Source organism: Dipodomys ordii, unplaced genomic scaffold, assembly GCF_000151885.1.
Source record: "Dipodomys ordii isolate 6190 unplaced genomic scaffold, Dord_2.0 Scaffold1, whole genome shotgun sequence".
Lineage (NCBI taxonomy): Eukaryota > Metazoa > Chordata > Mammalia > Rodentia > Heteromyidae > Dipodomys > Dipodomys ordii.
Window position 1 is genome coordinate 26,314,796 of NW_012267217.1, and position 24,758 is coordinate 26,339,553.

General features: G+C 34.8%; 1 protein-coding gene across 3 annotated transcripts in view; it reads left to right on the forward strand.

Annotated features, from left to right (window-relative positions):
* The window catches only part of Rb1 (retinoblastoma 1), a 134,807-nt gene that overhangs the window by 18,878 nt on the left and 91,171 nt on the right, over positions 1 to 24,758 (forward strand). For all 3 annotated transcript variants that reach the window (XM_013009310.1, XM_013009330.1, XM_013009321.1), the window contains 7 exons: positions 4,654 to 4,769; positions 7,742 to 7,861; positions 14,327 to 14,365; positions 16,194 to 16,261; positions 19,505 to 19,615; positions 21,636 to 21,778; positions 23,787 to 23,864. In XM_013009310.1, coding sequence (XP_012864764.1) covers positions 4,654 to 4,769; positions 7,742 to 7,861; positions 14,327 to 14,365; positions 16,194 to 16,261; positions 19,505 to 19,615; positions 21,636 to 21,778; positions 23,787 to 23,864 — 675 coding nt within the window. The remainder of the gene's footprint in view (positions 1 to 4,653; positions 4,770 to 7,741; positions 7,862 to 14,326; positions 14,366 to 16,193; positions 16,262 to 19,504; positions 19,616 to 21,635; positions 21,779 to 23,786; positions 23,865 to 24,758) is intronic.

The window sequence follows — 24,758 nt, forward strand, 5'->3', positions numbered from 1 at the left end:
GTACAACTGTCTCTTTGTGGTATCTTGTCTTGTGGTGTTCTGGGTAAATGCCCAGGAGTGGTATGGCTGGGTTGTAGGGAATTTCTATGTTTAATTTTTTGAGGATCCTCCAGAGTGCTGTCCAGAGTGGTTGTACTAGTTTACATTCCCAAAAGTGCAATAGGGTTCCTTTTTCCCCACATCCCTGCCAACATTTGTTGTTTGATTTCATAATGTTGGCCAGTCTTACTGGGGTGAAACAGAATCTCAGTGTTGTTTTGATGTTGAGAATTTCCTCATATGTTTCTTTGCCATTCTTACCTCTTCTGAGAAGTCTCACCTTACCTTTTTTAAAAATCCATTTAGTGATTAGTTTATTAGTTTGGAGAAGGGTTAATTTCTTGTATAATTTTGGATGGTAGGCCTTTGTCTCATATATTGCTGGTAGAGGTCTTCTCTGTCTGTTGGCTGTCTTTCTAGTTTAGTAACTACGTCCTTTGCTGTGTAGAAACCTTTTCATTTTGATGTAATCCCGTTTGTCAAGTCTCTCTCCTATCTGCTATGTCCAGGAACTTTTTCAAAAAGTTTCTGCCTCTGCCTAGGAGTTCTAGTGTTTCTCCTAATTAAGTGGGAATATTTTTAACTTGAGAAATGGCAATTCAAATTCATGTGATTATTTTCTAACGAAAACTGGTTCCAAGATTATATCACCACTTGGTGGAGCTCTTCTATAAGTAAATGTGTTGTTAAAAAAGTACATGTAAATTGTCACTAGAAGATATCATTAGTGTGCTGAATGATAGCATAAGTAGCCTCTTTATGTATTGATTGTAGATTTTAATTTAAATAGCAATACATAGGAAATTAAAGTTTTGATATTGTAAAGATTTTTTAACCAGAATTATTACAATTCGTATAACCTGCCACATACAAATTTAGCATTTTACTGACTTTTCTCATTGTAGCTAATTGAGAAAATATACCTAGATTAATGAAGGAATGAAAACTATTCATAACCCTACCAATTGTAGAGATAATCACTAAAATTTTATGTATATATTTGAACTTTTCTTCACCTTTTTTGAGTTCTTACAGAATTTGAATCAACATATGCAAGTAATTTTATATTCTGTGCTTTTTGCCCTTCAACATTATATCTTGGGTATTTCTCCATGTCCTTATAAAATACTCGTTGAAATGTTGTAGGGCTTTTATATTATTCCATGATATAGCTCCTGTTTTAAGATACTTAAGTGTTGCTTTTGCTATTATAATTCTTTGAACACCTTTTAGATAAGTCTTAGTTCTCCAAATTTTTATTCAATAAATTCTTAAACTTGGAAGCATTTTGATACACACTAATGAAAATCAATTGATGACCGAGTTTCAGCATTTTCAAAAGTTTGTTGAAAAATATTTATTTTGCAAAATGTGTGTTCTTTGCTTTTTCCTCTAAGTTTTACTCTGAATTGATTTGTTTGAACAGTTTTTAAATTGCTATTCTGAACTTCCTTTATCTTCAAGAAAACTTATCTTTGAAAACTGAGAGAACCTGAGTAGCCTGGCCTGATATCTGTATAGTGAAAGGGATGTGTGTTTGCTATGTGCAGTATTATGTTCTGGGAGATTAACATATCAATTTACAGATTATAGGTTGTAAATCACCACTGGAAAATAAGGCCTGGAATGTAACAGAGTAGTCAAGTTGTGTGTTCAGTGTGTGATATTGTTAAAAAAACAACTTCCTCTCTTTAAAATAGGATTTTTAAGAAAACAAAAACAAGCCATATCTGAAATAAAGGCCATACTTTGCTCAAAAGAAAGTTCCTCAGGTCTTTAAAAATCAGAAACTAGTTGAGTACTGTTGGCTCACACTTGTAATCCTCGCTACTCAGGAGACTGAGATCTGAGGATCATGGTTCAAAGCCAGCCTGGGGAGGGAAAATACTTGAGCCTATCTCCAATTAACCACTAGAAAATCGGAAATATTGCTGTGTCTGTGAGTGATGGTGTACTCAGGGACAACACCCAGACCCCGAGTTCAGGTCCCATGACTGACAAAAAAAAATATCAGAGACTATAGAACATTTCATTCAGGAATTTTGTATCAAATGATCTTGATTTTGGACAGTATTATGTGAACTATATTTGAATAAAATTTAGTGTTTTAGGGTTGGAGATATAGCTCAGTGGTAGAGTAGTTGCCTATCATGTGAGGGCCTGGCTTCAGTCCCCAGAATCAAACACATAATTTATTTTTATGTTTAAAAAAGTGTTTAAACAACATAAGCTAAATTTTAGCTACTTTAGTTTTTTCATCTGTTAGCCTTTAAGAAAAGAAAAGAAAGATGATAGGAATGATGAAAAAAAGGAAGGTAGGAAGAAAAGGAGTTGCTATAAGCAGGAACGTTGAGAATATTTATATTCAACAGATGATAGCTAGCAAGGGATAGAGAAGCAAACAAAAAACAATAAGAAGTAAGCATGGCCGGGCGCTGGTGGCTCATGCCTGTAATCCTAGCTACTCAGGAGGCTGAGATCTGAGAATCATGGTTTAAAGCCAGGCCAGGCAGGAAAGTCCATGAGACTCTAATCTCCAATTAACAACAAGAAAACCAGAAGTGGTGCTGTGGCTCAAGTGGTAGAGCACATACCTTGAGCCAAAGAGCTCAGGGACAGTGCCCAGGCACAAGTTCAAGCCCCAAGACCAACAAAAAAAATAAAAAAGAAGTAAACATAAGAATTAAAAAAATGGATCTTGATTTTAATTTTTCCCATAAAATTGACTTTATTAATAAAAATATATACACAAAAGTTGATGCTCCTCATTCTATTAAAATACTCAAAAGTACATACTTGATAATCATAATAGTGAATCAGTATATACTTTTTTTTGGTTGTTGGTTATGGTGCTTGAACTCTGGGCCTGGGAGCTGTCCTCAGCTCTTCAGCTCAAGTTGAATGCTCTACCACTTGAGCCACAACGCCACTTCCAGTTTTCTGAGAGGTTTATTGGAGAAGAGAGTCTCATGGGCTTTCCTGCCGGGGCTGGCTTTGAACCCTGATCCTCAGATCTCAGCCTCCTAAGTAGCTAGGATTACAGGCCACCGGTGCCCAGCTCAGTGTATACTTTGTATGTTCAATTACCAAAATAAAAGTATACAACATAGTTTCAAAGCCAAATTGATTAAGGTACATTTGCATGCAATAAGATATATCAGTTGAGCTGGTATGTACTTTAAAATTACATTCCATTATACGGATATGCAACTATCTCTGTTTTGGGAAAATTGAGTTGTTGCTATTTTGGGGCTATGAATGAAGTTGCCATGAACATTCATGTATAATGTTTACTTTCTCTTGGACATAAATATCGGAATAGAATTGCTAAGTGTTTAAAGAAGGCATATAAGAACAGGGCTGGGAAGGTGGCTCAGTGGTAGAGTGCTTGCCTTACATGCATGAGGCCCTGGGTTCGATTCCTCAGCACCACATAAGCAGAAAGAAAAAAGCCGGAAGTGGTGCTGTGGCTCAAGTGGTAGAGTACTAGCCTTGAGCTGAAGAGCTGAGGGACAGCGCCTAGGCCCAGAGTTCAGGCCCCACAACCGGCAAAAAAAAAAAAAAAGAAAGTATATAAGAACAAAATTATACCAAATTTTATTTTTCCAAAATGGTCTTACTGTTTTGTATTTTAATCATTAGTGTGCCAGTGATTCATCTATCTACATCTTTACTAACCTTGATATTCTATCTTACTTTTAGTCATTTTAGGATGTATGTAGTTGTAAATTTTAAAATAATCATATTGTAAGTGGCTAAAATTAAGGAAAAGTTTGGAGTTGGATGTTAAACTTCTCATCTAAATTTTGATAATTTAGAAAATGTCTTTTATTCTGTACCTAGTATATAATAGATAATATAAAATAACGTAAAATTGCATTGCCTGCTTTTCTCAGTTCTATTATTGTCTTCAAGAAAGAGTAAGTAAATGGTTATGTTTACTAGACCATTTTTTTTTTCAAAATCCGTATATATTTAGGAAGTATTATTTATTGTCAGGAGGAAAATAATGTCAGATGCAAACATTCTAGTAATAGTAATAGTGATCACCCCTTGAGTACTAAATATGTTCCAGGCACTGTGCCAAATGGTTTAAATATAATCTAGTTCTTATAAAATGAGCTAGATCTTATTTCCATTTTACAACTAAGGCAGTTGTGGAATTGAAACATGAAGTTACACAAGGTTTGAAAATATTTGGGTGAACAAAATGATAAAAGAATTAATGCATTAGAGAATTAGAGAAAAGGAAGGACTATGAAATAAGAAAGGAGACTTAGTTTTCAATTTATAAATGATTCAAATCGTTTAACTCGACTTTGATGACATTGGGTTTTTTAAAAATAACTATTTCAAAGAATTGACTCTTAAAGTTTCCACAGGAAGTTGTGATTTAGCCTTCATAATATCTTGTAATTTTTTTGCCTTATAAATCTAAAATTGAGTGTTTGTTATGCTAATGTAGAATGAAATATTTTCAAATTATATCATTGTAAGGATTTAAAAACACATCTTGTTATGCCAAATAAAAAAAGATGACATATAATAAAGTTTAAACACAATATCCAATGTATGAATGATTTAATAAAGTACCTTTTTTGTTGTTGTTCCCAGGAAGGTTACATTCAAAAGAAAAAGGAGTTCTGGGGAATCTGTATTTTTATTGCTGCAGTTGACCTAGATGAGATGCCGTTTACTTTTACTGAGCTACAGAAAAACATAGAAACCAGGTAAAGTTTCTTACATAAATTTTACCTCTGCTACTAAAAAAAACCCTTTCATATCTGGACTTTCCTTTTGTTGAGTTTAGAAATTAATTGTGTCTCTTTTTAAACTGGAAAGTTTAATATAATTCATGTTTTATTTTAACAAGCTAAATTGTTAGATTTTATAATACTTTTTCTTACTATAACTAAAATGTGGAAACAAAGCCCCATATATTCATAAATATATGAAAATAAAATAAAAACTGAGTTAATAGAGTCAGTATCTATATCTCAACAAGTAACAACTCCCTCCTCATTTCTTCCTTCCTTTCTTCTCTCCTTTTCTTAAGTTACACTAGAAAAAGACTTGATTATAACAATAGAGTTTTCTTGGTAATCTCAAGACAGATGACAATTACCTCATGAAAATATAAATTGAGAGTGTTTCTTTAATAAATGCTATTCTTAAGCTTGTTTCTTTTCTCTAGACTCTGCACAATTATTTCATATTCTCTTCTAGTCAACATCCTGATCTTCTCCATCTTTTGCCATTTCTATTCCTTTCTTTTCCACATAGCTTATCATGACAGCCTTTATCCATTTTATATAGTGTGTATAATTGGAATCCTTAATAAGTTTGTTTTTTTGTTTAAGTGAGGAGAGATTCTGTGCCAGTTGGTGATTTTTTTTTCTTTTTTTAGACTTGGTCTCACTGTTTTTCAATTAAATCTTGAATTCCCAAACTCAAGAGACCCTCTTTCACATCAGCATTCCAAATTCTGGGACTACAGCATGAACCATTTACTTGCCTTAGTGGAAGCTTTTAGTTGTTGTTGGATAGCTCTTAAATGGGTTAAGAAACTACTATGCTTTAGTTAGCTGCTTTAACATAATTCTTTTTTTGTGTGTGCTAGTCTTAGGGCTTGAACTTAAGAGTCTGGGTGCTCTCCTTGAGCTTTTGTGCTTAAAGCTAGTGCTCAACCACTTCAGCCACGACTTACCTTTCCACTTTTTAGTAGTTAATTGGAGGTAAGAGTCTCTTTGGCTTTCCTGCCAAGGCTGGTTTTTGAACCTCTCTCCTAAAATCTCATCCTCCTGAGTAGCTAGGATTACAGGTGTGAGCCACTGGTACCTAGTAGTATAATTGTTCATACAAACTTGATTAGAAATTAGCATATGATAAGCAATTGATGATTATTTCCTTTAATGACCTATTGGAAAATGTATGAATGGATGTTTCAAAAATTAGTTTTTTTAATTGTAATTAAGTGATTACATAAATTTCACAAATTTCACAGTATTGTGGGATAGTGATATTTAGTTAAAGTCACAAACATATTCTAACCTTCATGAGGCAAATTGTCATTATCGTAGTCTAAATGTTTGAGCTTTGACAATACAACTATTTCTTCCACATTGGGTTAGGTATGTACATTTCTTTCCTTTTGCTTAGTGTAAGCTGTTCCCTCTTTCCCTCTCATTCCCTCCCTCCCATTGCCGCCCTTGAGTTGTTTAGTTCGTTTTCCTCAATGTCCAATGTAGTTGATGAGCCCCTCTGTTGTATGTTTTCCCCTGTTTCCTTCTGATTCTGTGTCCTCCTCCTAGCTTTCCTCAGATGTGCACATATGTATACCATGTATGTGGTCAACCACATGGGGTCATTTAGTAATGACAAAAATTAGTTTTTGTAACAATAATAATTGACCAAAAATCACTATATAAACTTAAGTATTCAAATCTGCTTTTCTTTTCATTCTAACAACTTCAAAACTATTCATGGGGCAAAGAATGTCAGTGTGTATCTCTGAGGCAGGGAAGTGCCAAGGCCTCAGAGAAGATGTCAGAACCAGACTTGGGTGTGTGGGACAACCAAACATGGACTTCCTGGTATGCAGTATCAGAGACCACACAGGGTGTATGGGCAGCCAGTGTGAGGGGTCATAATAGCAAGGAGAGAAAGAGGGCAGTTGATGGGGAGAATTAGATCTGTGTTTGAGGTAGGAAGAAGTGTGCTAGATGAGGTATTGGCAATCCAGATAGTTTACCTGAACAAGAAAGTAAGAATGTCTACATGGGGAAGTGGGTGGTTTTAAAGATAGATGATAACTTTCAGATAGATTGATTCAATGAGTAAATAAGGACAAATTAATTCTAGGTTGTCCACTATTGAAGAGGAGTTAGAAATACAGAAAGGAAAACTCAGAATGAGCCATATGGTTTTGTGGTGGAATTGAAATCATGTTTTTTAAACATGAATATATAGTATGATTATAGATAGTGATTATGTACTCAAAAAAGCTAGAAGAAAGAATTTTATATTTTTGCCCTGTAGTCGAGATTAACCTCTGAGGAGAGACTTATATTTGACCTTATTACCCAGTGGCTACATGTATTGAAGCATTACATGGTACCCTATTAATGTACAATGCTTTATGTATCAGTTAAAATAAATTTAATTGCTGGGCACCCATGGCTTCTGCCTGTAATCCTAGTTATTAAGGAGTTTGAGATCTAAGGATCATAGTTCAAAGCCAGCCTGGGCAGGAAAGTCCCAGAGACTCTTATCTCCAATTAACAATGTTGGAAACGGAGTTGTGGCTCAAATGGTAGAATGTTAGCCTTGAGCAGAAAAGTTCAGGGATAATGCCCAGGCCATGAGTTCAAGCCCCAGCACCAGCACATTCATACAAATTTTAGTTTAAAAATCCATACAGTTAAATTTAAAAATAAGTATACATGTGTGTCCATGATCCTTTTTTCTGTATTTTCAATCATAAAAGTGTTATTTGATATAGGAAATAGATATTGGGGCATAGGTTAAAAGCTAGTTTTCTTCCTCAGAATCTAGGAGAATGGGAAGAAATTATTCTTTCTAAAGAACATAATAGTAATTTGATGTAGAGCTGGTAATCTTTTTACCTGAAAGGTCTATGATTTGAAAATGAACTAAAGGAAATGTTAAAAGCTCCACTTTTTCTGTTTTTTTTCTTTTGTAGTGTCTATAAATTCTTTGACTTACTAAAAGAAATTGATACCAGTACCAAAGTTGATAATGCTATGTCAAGACTGATGAAGAAGTATAATGTATTGTGTGCTCTCTACAGCAAATTAGAAAGGTGAAGTAAAAATTTTATTAGGATTATACTTTGATTTTTTATGTCATTGTTTAGTTAATGTTGGACTGTTATATATTGAATAAGGATATTATTATTCATTAGTCTTGTCCCATTTGCTGTTAGTTTTTATTAATTCTTAGATTTTTATATAGTCATAAACATTCTGAATATTCAAAATTAACTGGTTTTCTATCCTTTCACATCTCATTTGTTTCCTTAGACTTTAAGTTTAGTACCCAGCTTAGCCTTACATACTTGGATACTTGGAGACTCTTTGTTATGAATAGTATTCTAGACTTTAACTTCTTCCCTTGGTGTTACCTAGTTTAGAAAGAAACAATATTGACAGTAGGAGGCATATGACCTGTGCTACTTAATTATAATGTGTGCTTCCAGTGGTAATCTAAAAGAAATGGGACCATTACTGTTCAACTGGGAGAAGAATAAGTAAGCTTGAATTATATTTTTCATACAGTTTTCATTCAAACTTTTTTTTTTTTTTGGTTCTGGTCATGGGGCCTGAACTCTGGGCCTGGGCGCTGTCCCTCAGCTCTTCAGCTCAAGGCTAGCACTCTACCACTTGAGCCACAGCACCACTTCCGGCTTTTTTCTTTTTGCTTATGTGGTGCTGAGGAATGGAACCCAGGGCCTCATGCATGCAAGGCAAGCACTCTACCACTGAGCCACCTTCCCAGCCCCTCATTCAAACTTTTGTCTCCTCAAGCATTGTAGTCCCTAACAGGGCATGTGTCTGTTATGTTTGACCATTTTACTTGAGTAAGAAAGTTAATGTTTTAACTAAATAAGCAATTGTGTAATAAGGTGGTAGAGATCTAAGTATTGTAGTTTGAAGCCAGCTCTGGCAGGGAAGTCCATTGGCTTTTATCTCTGATCAGTCACCTCCTACTAAAATAAAACAGAACAAAAACACACTGGAAGTGCTGCTGTGGCTCAAGTGGTAGAATGCTAGCCTTAAGCACAAAAGCTCAGGGACAGTACCCTGGCCCTGAGTTCAAGCCCCAAGACCAGCATAAAAAAGAAATAGAGGAGGGTGATTTTGTGTGCATATATGGAAATAACATAATACAGTGCCCTTTGTACAATTAATATATGCTAATAATTTTTAAAAAGAATAATCTAGGTAGGTAGTTGTAGGCTTTCCAATATACTTGGTTTAGGTAGTTTGCTCTCTATTTTTAGAAAAAAATAGATGGGTTAGGTAGTTTGCTCTCTACTTCTTCTAAAAATAGAGAACATGTATCAGTAAACCAAATAACCCAACATTTTTCTTTTTATATTCAGATTAATATTAAGGTTTTATTATGTGTATTATGTGTATAGATGTTAAGGTTTTATTATGTATATTAAGAGCTGGGAAGGTGGCTCAGTGATAGAGTGCTTGCCTTACATGCATGAGGCCCTAGATTCAGTTCCTCAGCACTACATAAACAGAAAAAGTTGGAAGTGGTGCTATGGCTCAAGTGGTAGAACTCTCTCCTTGAGCTGAAGAGTTGAGAGACAGCACCTAGGCCCAGAGTTCAGGCCCCACTACTGATCAAAAAAAAAAAAAGTGTATTTATTTTAAGGAGTATGAAATAGTCTGTAAGGATGGGAAGAAGAAAGTTACAGAAGATGCTTAGATAACTGAAAAGTGAGATAAGTAAGAAAGGGAAGTGAAAATTGAATATTACAGTTATTATATATTGAAATGTGAAAGCTTTAAAATACTGAAGTGCTTAGAGTCTTCCTACGTCCTATTTCCTATGTTATCTTGAAGGGTAGTATAAACATCAATGTTTCTAGACTAGTAATTAGGACATAAGACCAGAGTTCCCAAATAATTTTCTTCAATATAGTAGCATAGTCTGGTGTGATGACCTTCACTCTCCACCCCTGAAAAAAAGAAGCTGTAGTAGAGCTTAATGGAGAAGAGAGTGGAGTCTTCGAGTTAGATAGATTTAGACCCTAATCTGAACTCCAACACATGCTGTGATCTTGGACAAGTGAGTTATCTAACTTCTGTGCTTAGTTTCTTAGTGTCTAAATTAAGTTGATAAAACCTGAGCATTAAGTTTTTAATATATTACAATAGATAAGGCATGGTTAGCCTAGTGTAAACATAATAAACGTCCCTGAGAATCAAAATTTAAAAATCTGCCCAGTATAGAAAATACTGCATATTGTATTTCCAATGTACAGTGGAAACTCAAAAGTTTTTAGAAGTACAATAGAATAAATCTACTAGACTTGGTTGAATTCAGGATTTTCTAATCTTTTTTTATTTTTTAATTTTTTATTATAAAAATACTGTACAGAGGGGTTAGAATTATATGAGTAAGGTAATAAGAACATTTCCTGTCGAGCATCGTTACCCCCTCATTTCCTAATCTTAATAGCCTACTTACATATGTTCATGTGTGTTTACCATTAATTAAAATCTTACCAAAGTATTTTGTGGAAAATACTTTAAGAAACTTTATACTATCAGATGTTTTATTGCAAAGAAATTGATAAAATATAACAAGCATTAACTGTTGGTACTCAGATATTTAGACAATGGATATATAAAATTATATTTACAGTAGTAAATAAATTACAAATAAATTATTTTTTATAAAAATAAATGTAGTAATGAATGTGGTGCCATATTGTAGAGTTTAAAAAGAGTAGAAATTGTTGGGCTGGGAAGCTGGCTCAGTAGTAGAGTGCTTGCCTTGTATGTATGAGGCCCTGGGTTCGAGTCCTCAGCAGCACATAAGCAGAAAAAGCCAGAAGTGGCGCTGTGGCTTAAGTGGTAGAGCTCTCTTCTGAGCTGAAGAGCTGAGGGACAGCACCCAAGCCCAGAGTTCAGGCTCTATGACCGACCAAAAAAAAAAAAAAAAAGAGTAGAAATTGTGTAGTGAGCATAGGTAAATTATATACCTTAAACAGGTGAGAAGAGTAACTGTAGTTGTGATTTTGATCAGGAAATAAATGACAGGTCAGTGTGTGAATAGGGTTTAAGATTAATGGAAATTCAGCTAGTAAAAATTTAGCAACTGGGACCAAGCCTGCTAGGTGGAGGGATTAATTTGTCTACAAAGCCAAAGCAGTAGCTGGATGTACTTTGATTTTACTAATGGCTAGAAGGTGGATAGGGATTAGATTGGTAGTAAGCTTGGACTTTGCACTGCAGGCAAGGGAAAGTCATTGAATAATTTTAAGTTGGGGCTTAAAATAGATTTAGCCTTAAAAGACTACTCAGGCCTTTGTAAAAAGAATTTAGAATTTTTATTGACTAGTCAAATGACAAAATTTAGCCCTAACTCTATAGGCCTTGGATGAAAATGGTTTCTATTTGGTTTTCTGTTTGATTTGTACCTTCTGTTTTTAAAAAAAGATTGTGGGGATGGGAAGGTGGCTTAGTGGTAGAGTGCTTGCCTCACATGCTTGAGGCCCTGGGTTTGATTCCTCAGCATCACATAAGCAGAAAAAGCCAGAAGTGGCACTGTGGCTCAATTGGTAGAGTGCTAACCTTTAGCTGAAGAGCTGAGGGACAGTACCCAGGCCCAGAGTTTAGGCCCCATGACCAGCAAAAAAAATAAAAATAAAAACTTGTGATACTAATGCCTGTTTAAATGTAGATTGTTATTAATATATGGTTATTAAAGGTATTAGTCATGACATGATCTGAGACTCTATAAACTGATCATCAATTATCTAACTTTAGACCAAATTATATTTCCATCTAAAAATTAGCATATAGAATCCAGTCCTTTTGTAATTAAATATTAGAGTGATATGAGATGTCATAAATTAGGGAAATCTACTTTAAATTTGTTTCACAGTATTATACATGTTTTTGTATTTAAAATGTATACTTAAAATAAGATGAGTAGAAGTGTGATAAAATTGCTATGATTTCTATTACAAAAGAATCCAATGTATATCCTACAAAATTAAGAAAATGAGGGAAGGGATGGATACGAGAGCTATGGATGACAATGTTGGAAGGGATGACATTGATCAAGATATATTGTATTTGTAAACTACTTTATTAAGTGGCAACTCCTTTGTACAACTACTTGAGAATAAAAAAATTAGAAAAATGACAAACATTTCAGCCAGGGTGCCAGTGACTTACACCTATAATCCTAGCTACTCAAGAAGCTGAGATATAAGGGTTGCAGTTCAACGCTAGCCTAGGCAGAAAAATTCATGAGACACTTATCTCTCATTCACCACCAGAAAACCAGAAGTGGTGCTTTAGCTCAAGGTGATAGAGCTTAGGGACTTGTGGGTAGGCCCAGAGTTAAAACCCCATGACTAACAAAAAAAAGTATTTCTAAAGTAATCTTTTTTTGCTTTCTTATATATGTATATTTTTTCATTGTAGTACCTCATTTTATATTTTATTGTAAAGGTGATATACAGAGGGGTTACAGTTACATAAGTCAGGTAATGAGTACATGCCTTTTTTTTTTTGTCGGTCGTGGGGCTTGAACTCTGGGCTTTGGCGCTGTCCCTCAGCTCTTCAGCTCAAGGTGAGTGCTCTGTCGCTTGAGCCACAGCACCACTTCCTGTTTTCTGGTGGTTTATTGGAAATAAGAGTCTCATGGACTTTCCTGCCTGGGCTGGCTTTGAACAGTGATCCTCAGATCTCAACCTCCTGAGTAACTAGGATTACAGGAGTAAGCCCAGCCTTGAGTACATTCCTTTTTGAACAGTGTCACTCCCTCCCTCATTTTCTCCCAGTGTTTTCCCTCCTGACCTCCCTTCCCCCAAGTTATATAGTTAATTATCAACATAGTGTCTAGTGAGTGTCACTGCTGCATTGGTTCCCATGCTGGATTGTCAGCTTTGTCAAGCCTAATATACATAGACACCTCCTAGAAAGACCTGTTGGTTAGCTGGACATGTCTTGGCCATTTTTTTTTTGTATGCTACCAGGTGATCATAAAGGCATCACACTTGTAATGTGTACCAAGTGTTTGATTTGGTCTTTCTCTCTCTTTTATTTTTTTTGCCAGTCCTGCAGTTTGAACTCAGGTACTGTCCGAGCTTCTTTTGCTCAAGGCTAGCTTGAACCACAGCACCATGTCCAGCTTTTTCTGCTTCTGTGGTACTAAGGAATCAAACCCAGGGCTTCATGCATGCTAGCTAGGCAAGCACTCTACCACTGAGCCACATTCCCAGCACTTGATCTCTTTTTTTAAAATTAGCCCATTAAAACTAAGGTTTGGGCTGGGCGCTGGTGGCTCACACCTGTAATCCTAACTACTTAGGAAGCTGAGATCTGAGGATTGCCGTTCAAAGCCAACCCAGGCAGGAAAGTCCATGAGACTCTTATCTCCAATAAACCACCAGAAAACCAGAAGTGGTGCTGTAGCTCAAGTGGCAGAGCACTGGCCTTGAGCTGAAAAGCTGAGGGACAGTGCCCAGGCCAAGAGTTTAAGCCCCACTGTCTAGGAGTATTCATTTTCCCACTGCTTGAATACCTCCTTCCAGACACTCTACACCTCCCATGCCTCAAGCTGAGGATGCTCCAGATTTTTCCCTGTTGGCCCATACCTCTATGTGCAGATCTGTCTGATCTGTGGTCTTTCTTGTCATTTGGCCTCATTAGTACTTAGTGTGAACTAAGCTTTTTACTTTTACAGAATACAAGTCACTATCCTCTGACCTGTTTCCTGGGGCCTTTATTGTCTTGTATTAATAGAAGCTCAGGGATGGCCAGCCCTTTCGTGGTCTGGTTGAAGGGGTCTAGCATTTTATTTTCTGGCTGTGGGGCTTGAATACAGGGCCTAGGTGCTATCCCTGAGCCTTTGAGATTAAGACTAACTCTGTACCACTTGAGACATAGTGTCACTTCCGGATTTTGAGCAGTTAATTGGAGATAAGAGTCTCATGGGGACTTTTCTGCCTGAGCTGCCTTCAAAGGGTGATCCTCAGATCTCAGCTTCCTGAGTACCTAGGATTACAGGTGTGAGCCACTAGCACCCAGCTAGCATTTCTTTTTGAACTGAGAAGTGATTCAGTATTGGAGATGGTCCTCTTTGAGTATCCAGTCCAAGGGCTGGGGGCATTCAAAATAGTAGACCTCCCCCCATATTATTCTCTGCCACCAGAGGTTGTTCCCTTATTTATCAGCCTCTTGCTCTTTCCTCAAGAGCACACAGAACAGTATTTGTTTTAGAAGTCCCATTGGCACAGGTTTTCGGTGGCTTGGAATGCTCAATTACCTTTTCCTTGAGAAAGGATTGAGACACACTTCTGCTATGTTCCCTTTTTCTAAAATTCCTGTCTGTGTTGGTGTGGAACCCAAACCCTAGAACCATGCTGTTGAGATGGGCACACTGTAAAACACCTGGATAACTGTTAAGTCATGATGCAGACTTCAGGTTGTTCTGTATTAAAAAAAGTTTTTATTATCAAAAGCAATCTTTTAAAAAGGCATATAGTAACAAAATTGTTTCTTTCTCTTAGAACATGTGAACTTATATATTTGACTCAACCCAGCAATTCGTAAGTATTTGAGAGCATCTTATATATTTTATTCCCCACCCCTTTGGTCTTAGTGCTTAAATTTAGGTCCTTAGTTCTGTCCCTGAGCTGCTTCTACTCAAGGCTAGGTCTCTGCCACTTTGAGCCTCAGCTCCACTTCTACATTTTACTTTTTAAAAAATGACTTTACTATAATTTCAAATATATTGATAACTTTAGGATTAGTTTGGTTGATGATAACATGTTATTTTATAAGATAAAATGATGAAATCCAATGTAGATTATTTATTTTATAAAGAAATATATCCCTTATACTGCAAAGGAGAAGTAACGAGGGAGAAACTGATTCAGTACAAAATACCATCTACTCTGGAAAAGTATTAATTCATCGATTAAATCTTTATTATGAGTCTGTCACAGGCATTTTATTTTATTTTAATTTAGTTACTTTTTTCCAGACCTGAGGACCGAACTCAGAGCCTTGCACTTGCCAGGCAGGCACTCTTCTGCTAAGCTAAACCCCTAGCCCCTGCATTTTATTAATATATGACTTAGAGCACAATTTTTGTGTAAGAACAAAATTTCTATACTAAATTTTCCAAATACTAAAATTTCCAAATAATTTTAATGTATAATACTTGAATAACACACCCATGTATCACTCCAGAGTTTTTCTTTTGAAACAGAATGAGCACTAGAGACTTTGTACCCCAATGAAATAGTGGTATGGAAATTTTTGATTGATATAGAGTGCAGTGGCTCAAGCTTATAATCCTAGCTACTTTGGGGGCAGAGATTGGGGAGATCAGTTTGAGGCTAGACTCCCATCTCATTTAGTGGCTATGTTAAATGACCTCTTATCCCAACTTGGGGGAAGCACAACAGCTGGGCATTGTGGTATGTACCTAGAATCTGTTATGACATGAGGAAGCACGAGCAGGAGAAGTACAGCCCAGGCTGGCACAGGCATAAATTGAGATGCAACTTTGAATATAACCAGTGCAAAAATGGATTGGGAGTATGGCTAGGGATAGAGCACCTTCATGGCAAGTGCAAATCCCTGAGTTCAATCCCTAATGCTACAAGAGACAGAGACAGAGACACAGAGAGATTTCTGTAAGGGAAAATTGCATATTAATTAAATGATATGCATTTATTCTAACAAATGTCTGTGGAAAACTTAACCAATACAAAGTGTTAAATTGACAATCCAGAGCCATTTAAACATTTATGTGCCTGCTTAAGTGTTGATATTAATTAGAAAATTAAGTGCAAATAAGTATTAAGATAATTTGAAACCAGTTACAGTATACCTTGATCTTATATTTTTAGACTGCAATTAGCTATTCAGTATACACACACACACACACACACACACACACACACATATGTGTGTATATATATATATTTTTTTCTCTCTCATGGGACTTAAACTCAGGGTCTGGGCATTGTCTGTGAACTCTTGCTCAGGGCTCCTCCACTTCTGGTTTTCTGGTGGTTAATTGGAGATAAGAGTCTCACTAAGTTTTCTGCCCTAGCTAGCTTGAGCCTTGATTCTCAGATCTCAGCCTCCTGAATAGTTAGGATTACAGGCATAAGCTACCAGTGCCTGGCAGCTATTTAGTATATTCTATGTGAAATATATTCTGTTCTGTATAGTAAATACAACATTGTGGTAGAAACACAAAGTGAATTGAAATAAATTGAGTTCAAGTGTAGTTTGTGCACTTAAAATGAACTGAATTCTAATATGTGTTCAACTCAGACCTAATTTAAAACAAAACAAAATACCCAAAAGATATAGTTGGAAAATTTTGTCAGTGATGAATTTTTCTTTTATTTTTACTAGGTTATCTACTGAGATAAGTTCTCTATTGGTTCTGAAAGTTTCTTGGATTACATTTTTACTAGCCAAAGGTAAATTATTATGTTCATTACATACAAATGTTTCAAATGTTTTAATTAAATTGTTCTTTTGACTGTAATTTTTTTATTTAATTCATATATGCACTGCATTCTTTACCTGGCAATTGTCTGTTAGAAGTGTCTAATTTTGTTAATCTTGGAAGTGTTTTGTTTTATGTCTATCTATCCTTCCTTCTTTTGATTTTTTTTTCAATGTTGGTGATGGAATCAAGGCCCTCTGCATGCTTCCCCCCTTCCCCTAAGATACATACTCAGTAGTCTTTTTTTTTCTTTCTTTAGGAATAAAGATTTAATGTGTTTATAAAGATGATTTGCTTTTGATAAATAGCAAAGTGCAAGGATAATTATCTGAAATTTACGCGGTAATAACTATCATTAAAATTATGGGATTCATATTTTATATGCATGTGTGTGTGAATGTGTATATATACAGTCTGACAAAAAATTGATAGAATAGGACATTAACAAATGTAATTTTCTAAAAATATTACTATCCTATATAGTGCTTTCTTTAGTGTGTAAGCATTAATTTTTCTAAAGAAAAATAGCAATAATTGCTTAAATTTAGTAAGAATTTTGTTAGTTTAAGTAGTATTCTTTCTTAAAATGTTCTCTGAGGTGAGGAAGCACTATGAAAAAGCTGAGTCTAACATCTTTTTGTTTTTTTAACTTGATATTTTGAGTTCAACTAATATATATTAAACTGCTTTGAAACAGAATGTTAGTATTCTTTCTTGTCTTGTAACCTTCCCTCTCCCTATTTTCCAATTAGTTATTTTACTATCATTTAGTTATCAAGATAACATTTACATTCTAAAATTATAATAATTATACTTGCTTAGTCTCCAGTCTATATTTAAATCGTTTCTAAGTTTATCAGAACTCCTTTATTATAATGACTCCATTTCTGAGTTCTTTATTTTGACTCATTTTTTTCTGGCTATTTTTGTTGTTGTTGTACTCCCCCAACCCCCCCAATGTTGGCTATTTTTATCTTAGGTCTTTCTGTTTTGAGCTATTTTTGTAATGGTATTATTTGGTCCTGAGCTTTTTCTTAGCTTATCTACCTCCTGCTTTTGTATAATTTGTGATCTGAGTAAGTAGCTCAGGCTAGCCTCGCATTTTCAATTCCCTGTCTTTGCTTCTGGATTTACAGATTGTAAGCAGGTTCTAACATGCTTGGTGAATTCTTTAAGTTCTTTTTTTTTAAAGACTCTTTTCAATATTAGGTTCTTCATTTGAGTTTTTCCCATAAATATATTTTCTTTTCTATTTTATTTCATTGTAAAGGTGATGTACAGAGGGGTTACAGTTATATAAATAAGGTAATGAGTACATTTCTTGTCCAACAATGTTACCCTCCCTCTTTTCCTCCCAAATTCTTTGCTCCCCTATTCTCCTTTTGTAAAGGTAATTTCCAGTATAGTGTCTTGTGAGTATTACTGTTGAATTGGTTCATCCTTTGTCCTTTGTCTCACTATTTTGTTATTTGTGACTCTGTTTTCCTTTTCTGTGATGTATTTGTGTAATTGCTGTTTTTACCCGCTTTTTTTTTTAAATCTTGCTGAGACTTTATACAGCTGACCCTGACTTGATATTTTCTCTGAGGTGGTTTGAAGAGAATCTCTCTTCATCTATCTTCTACATAATCCATAACTTGTTTGTGTTTCCCAAAGAATATCAGTGTACAAACAGGCATTATTAATGTCTTTTTCTAGCCAGAAGGTAAAGGAGACTAGAGAATCATCTAGAGTAATGTAAGACTTTGGTTCTGAGTTTTTGTTAGAATAACCTTTATAATTCTTCTTTCTATAGTAGAATTGTGTCAGGATTGATTGTTCAGATTGTTCCAATTCAGTATTTGTATTTGTATCTGTATTTGTCAGGTGGCTGTGTTGTTTATTTCTATCATTTCACTCTTCTCTCAGCAGTCTCTAATTCAGAAGAGGAAAAAGTGAGGATCCCCTTTGAGTTCTACTCAAATTTATTGCTGTTAGCACTTAGGCAGTAAAGATTTTTGCTTTGATTACTTGGATATTGGAAAAGATAGTGTTTCATGTGATTTCACACTATTTTTTACTTAGAATTGCTGTCATTTTTTACATCTCTGTTTCTTAGTAACTTCTATATATCTTGAAAATATATCCTTGGCACCATATATATGGATCTAAAAAACTTACCTGATATAAGTTTACCAGTTTTCTCACATTCTTTTCTGCACCTTCAATATTTGTTGAGATTATTTCTAGTGTTTGTTGAGATTATTTCTAGATACTCAGAGGCTAGAATGTGAATCAAACTAAATTTCCCTTTAAAAAATAATAAAGCCATAAGTAAAGATGCAGTAGCTATATTAGACCATAGCTTGTGTTGTATCTATATCTCATGTATCTCTTATATGCATATATTTTCTTATAGCCCCCCAGTTGTGTGCATATACATAAACATAGGATTAACTTTTAGAACTTTATGCCAAGTTACTATTTGCAATCTAGTGATTTTAAAATTATGTATTAATTTTGTGTTTTCTTTCCTTTTCCTTTGTGGCCCTGGGTAATTGAACCCTAGGCCTTACACATACTAGGTAAGGACTCTACATCCCCTGAGTTATATCAATATCCCTAATTTATTGTTCCTTAATGGCTATGGTTATTACAATATTTGAAGTTTTGAAATATATTTTTAAAACATACATTTATATATTTTATGATACATTTTGACCATTGAAAAGATGAACTTTTATGAACATAATTAAAAAGTTGTATGTATTGTGCTTCAAAATCATTTTCAAAACTAGTACATTATGTAGTTCATACCAAAACTGGAAAAAGTTTTTTTTTTCTTTTTGGCACTACTGGTGTTTGAACTCAGGGACTCATGGTTGCTAGGCTGCTGTAATACTAATAAGCTGTTCCTCTAGTTCTGGAAAAAAAGTTTTTCAGAAGCAAAACTTATATACAGAATTAACTACTCATACACAATTAATTATAATGTAAAGTGTAAAATTCTCAGAATATACTTCATTTATAATTTTATGACAATAATTTTGATTCCTATTTAAATATAGTAAACCCGATCTTGATTTTTTGGGGGGAAGGGGTTACGGGAAAAAATATCATGCCTCTAATGATTATCAAATAACTGAACACAGTGAGATGCCCAAACCCACAATTTTCTCTTGAGTTAAACATTTCATCTCTAACTTTCCTTAAAAATGTGAATCTTTATTTTCAGGGGAAGTATTGCAAATGGAAGATGACCTGGTAATCTCATTTCAGTTAATGCTGTGTGTGCTGGACTATTTTATCAAGCTCTCACCTCCTGCATTACTCAAAGAGCCATATAGTAAGTACATTAAATAATGTATGTCCCTCGTCCTTTGTCTTCAACATTTATTGAATATCTAGTATATTCAGTTTTATTCGCAAACTGAAAAAGTCAAATACGGATTGTGCACTTGTGCTTGACAGCTTTCCATTACTGTAACAAATATGTGTGATAATCATCTTATATAGAAAAAACAATTATTTTAGTTCATAGGTTTGAAGGTTCCAGTCCATGATAAGTTAAGCCTGTGGCAAGGTAGCACATTGTGGTGGAAATGCATGGTAGAACAAAACTGTTTACCATAGGGTGAAGGAATAAAAGACAAATAAAGAAGGAGTTATAGTCCTACTGTCCTTTGGGAAATAAGAAAGTTTTTCCAGTTGTAGAAAATCAAAGAATACCAACAAAAAAGATAGTATTTGAAAATGAGTATTGACCAGTAGTTAACACTGGGGGAAGGCATTGTAATGAAAAAATTGAATGAAAGTATTTCCCGTAAATAAGAGTAAGAGGTAAGACAAAAGATATCAATGGAACTGTGTGGGAAAAGCATCCCATTCTACAGGGACAGCTTAATTATTGTTAGTGGTGTATGCTATAATAACTATGATTTTTTGTAAGTAAACTGTAAGTGATATTATGTTAGTGATAAGATGGGAAGGTATTTGATTAAAAAATATTTCTAATATAATGAAATAGCGTTTTACAAAGATGGGTATATTCTTCTTAGACTAGAATTTCTTCCTTTGGTAGCGTTGGTGGTAGGATTAAAAAAATCACTTATTATACTACAGGAAAATAAAAATTTCCTGGAGCTAGATTCATTCCTTTCTCCTATAATGTTATTAATACATGTATATGGAAAATCAAGCAATGAAGTCTCAAAGTGTTGTTGAAGAGGCTGAAAGACTGAAGCACAATTAATCTCTGTTAACATTAACTTAATGGAAAAATGTAGTCTTGAATAGAATTTTGCAAATTTTCATTTAGGAAACAACATACAAAGCAAAAGAAATTAATTTTAAATTCTAGAAAAAATAAATTTGCTTCACATTTTTTCTAACTTTAAAATTTTTCCTTTTCTGCCTTTTCTTTACTTCCATCTTTTTGGTGTTCTAGCGTCAATAAGTTGATGTCATGTTTTTCTTTCAGTTAATATATTTTTTCTTTTGGATAATGCAGATCTGTACTTAATTCTTTAAGTACTATTTTGAATAGAAACCAAGAGAAGATATTGAATTTATTGAGTATAGTGAATTTCAAATTTACTTTTGTGTGGAGAATTTTAAATGAATACAGAAGAAGACAGTGAAGACAGTAGTATATGTTTCCACATTCTTAACACTTAGCATCAACAGACAATGAATTGTCAGTCTGTAGCCCCATCTCCTGCCCAATTCTTCCAGCAGTATTTTCTTGAAGCATATCCTTAAATATGTTTTCATCCTTGTCTCTTCCATTGAATGTCTGTAAAGAAATTTTTAAAGCAAAATGGCAGTCATATCATATCTAAAAACTAGTTTTTATACTATATTTAGAAATTGAATTTATAAATATTTGCTCATTTATTTAAGGCTATAAGATGAAAGTAGTTTTTGCTCTTGCAAACTGAATAGGATACACTTAGAATTAGTTTCTAAGGTGACTATTTCTCTGACTTCTGTATGTATCTATATGGATTTATAGGCATTGTAGTTCTTTTGGACTATTTGGGGCAGGAAAACATAGGGATGGCAAAAGCTAATATCAAAATATAACTTGCAATATGAATTCAGGGCTTGGGGAAGAGTGATTGCCTAGAATGTGCAAAGGTCTTGGTTCTATCACTAGCACCCCACCTCCAAAAAAGTGAACAAATAAAAATAAAAGGATAGTAGATATTAAATAATTAAGTAAAATTGTTGTCTTTGTAATGATAAGTAAAAGAAATAAAACAATATCAATATTTTTCTGACTTTTGTGGTTAAAATGAGAATATCTCATTATTTTATACAGTGAGCATATGTAGTTGTTCTTACCTAATTTACTATTTTTACAGAAACAGCGGTAATACCTACTAATGGTTCACCTCGAACACCCAGGCGAGGTCAGAACAGAAGTGCACGAGTAGCAAGACAACTAGAAAATGATACAAGAATTATTGAAGTTCTCTGCAAAGAACATGAATGTAATATAGATGAGGTAAATGTATGATATCTTTAGAACAGTTAAAGTAAATTTAGATATAAGTGCTAACAAAATATACTTCTTTAACAAGGAGCATATTTTTTTGCCTTTTTCCTCTTGACTAAGGCTTAAACTCATGACCTTATACTCTCTCTCTGCTGTTTACCACTTGAGCCATAACTCCACTTCTGGCCTTTACCTGGATATTTGTAAGTAAGAGTCAGATTTGTCTGCCTAGGTTGGCTTTGAATCTCAAATCTCAGACTCTTGAATAGTTAGGATTATAGATATAAAACACTAGTTCCTGGAAGAACGCTTATTTTCTTAAATTATTGTTTTTTTAAGTGGTTGTACAAAGGAGTTGCCAATTAACAAGGAATTTTATGAATAGAATCTTGATTTCAACATTCTCACCCATCCTTCCCTTTTAACCCCTCCCTCACTTATGTGGTGCTGAGGAATTGAACACAGGGCCTCAGGCATGCAAGGCAAGCACTCTACCACTGAGCCAACTTCCCAGCCCTCAACTTCCAATTTTTTGAGGTGGTTAATTGGAATTAAGAGTGTCATGGACTTTCCTGCCTGGGCTGGCTTTGAACTGCTGTCCTCAGATCTCAGCCTTCTGAGTAGTTAGGATTATAGACATGAGCCACAACACCTGGCTACTTGGGGCTTTTATGTTTTTATTTCATTTTATTTTTGTGGCAGTCCTGTGGCTTAAATTCAGGATCTGGGCACTGTCCCTGAGCTTCTTTGGCTCCAGGATAATGCTCTAGCACTTGAGTCACAGCACCACTTCTGGCCTTTTCTGAATAGTTTATTGGAGAAAAGAGTCTCATGGACTTTTCTGCCACAGCTGGCTTTGAACTGCAATGTGAGCCACCATCACCTGGCTGGGGGGTTATTGTTGACATGTCCATATACTACACATACCACATACTTTGATCAGATTCACTCCTCTGTCTAACTGTAATTTTGAAAAATTTATCTGTAGGGTACTTTTACATGAAACAATGCATATCCCACAAAACATTATTTGGCTTGAAATAAATTGCTGGGTATTTTGTGTGTAAATTATTTTCTTGCTTAAAAATTGACTTCCAGGGCTGGGAAGGTGGCTCAGTGGTAGAGCACTTGCCTTGCATGCATGAGGCCCTGGGTTCGATTCCTCAGCACCACATAAGCAAAAAGAAAAAAGCCAGAAGTGGCGCTGTGGCTCAAATGGTAGAGTATTAGCCTTGAGCTGAAGAGCTGAGGGAAAGTGCCCAGGCCCAGAGTTCAGGCCCCATGACCGGACCCCCCCCCAAAAAAAAATTGACTTCCTATTCCCTAAGCAGGTGTCAGAAGATACATGTACAAAGTGGCTCAAAATATACTTTGGGGAGAAATCAGAGGCAGTGCAGAAGAGTTGTGGCTTTTGGTGGTAGACAAGTAGATTTTCATTCTAACTCTGTTACTTTCTACTATACAGCTTTGGTCAACTTGCTTAATTTGTTTGAGTGCTTTTTTGTTTTTTTGCTGGTCCTAAGGCTTGAGATCTGAGCACTGTCCCTGAGCCTCTCTGTGCTCAAGGCTACCCCACTGCCACTTGAGCCACAGCATCATTCCAGCTTTTCTGAGTAGCTTATTGGAGATAAGAGTGTCATGGACTTTCTTGCCTGGGCTGGCTTTGAACTGTAATCCTCAGAGATCAGCATACAGAGTAGATAGGATGACAGATGTGAGCCACCAGTGCTGGCTTTGAGTGCTCTTTTAATCTTTTGTTGAATATGGAATATTGACTTGGTTTCAGTGACTTCTCATAAATCATATTTCATGAACAGTCTCCACTTATCTATTTATGACTTGGAATTTGGTACACATACATTAAAAAGTAAAAAGCAGATAATAGAAATAAGTTTCATTAATGAAAGTATACCATTAATCAAATGTGAATTATTACTTTATTCTTGTGTTAATGACAGAGATTAGACTTTAATTTGTTTTAAATTTTAATGATCATATTGTACTTCATCTTTTTCAGGTTAAAAATGTTTATTTCAAAAATTTTATACCATTTATGAACTCCCTTGGAATTATAACTTCTAATGGACTTCCAGAGGTAATCTGAAAGAAAATTTAATTTAAAAAGTAATATGTTTTAAGACTTTGGGGAGGGAGGATAGTTTATATTTTCTTTTTTGCTGGTATTGGGACTTGAACTCAGGGCTTCATTATCTTGTCTTTTTCACTCCTGGCTAACACCCATATTTGAGCCATGTTTCCAGTTCTGGCTTTTTGCTGGTTAAATGGAGATAAGAGTCTTATATTTGTCTATTCTGTACTGACTTTAAACTTTTATCCTCAGATCTCAGACTCCTGAGTATATAGGATTATAGGTATGAGCTACCAGCAACTTGCTGTATTCACATTAAGATCAATTTACTGTATATCAAACATATATATACATATATTTTTTTGCCCAAAGAAAGGAATCTACTTAGGTAGAATTGTAAAATCAATTTTTGGATGATAAAATTTTCTTGGAATATATATTCAAATAAGCATAATTTTATTATTTGTACTAGAAATTGATCTGTACTGTTTCCAAAATTAAAGTATAGTATTTTAAATTTCTAAATGCCACTATATATCTAAATATAGTACAACTAAACACACAATTTGATTCTAGAGCCATGCACAAAGTTCTTAGATACTTGGGAAGCTGAAATTGAGAAGGTCACAGTTCAAGGCCCACCTGTTTGTGAAACTATCTCAAAAGAAAATGCTGGACTAATGGTGGGCAACTGCCATCCTAGCTGCTGTGGAAAGTGTAAAATAGGAGATTGTAGGGTTAATTTATGGGCCTTGGCAAAACTGAGTCCCTATCTGAAAATAATCAATAAAAAAAAGACATAGAGGCATGACTCAGTGGTAGAGTACCTGCCTAGCAAGTGTGGGCAAGTAATTCAAAACCCCAGTATCACTAAACGTTTTTTAAATTCTAATTTGCTTT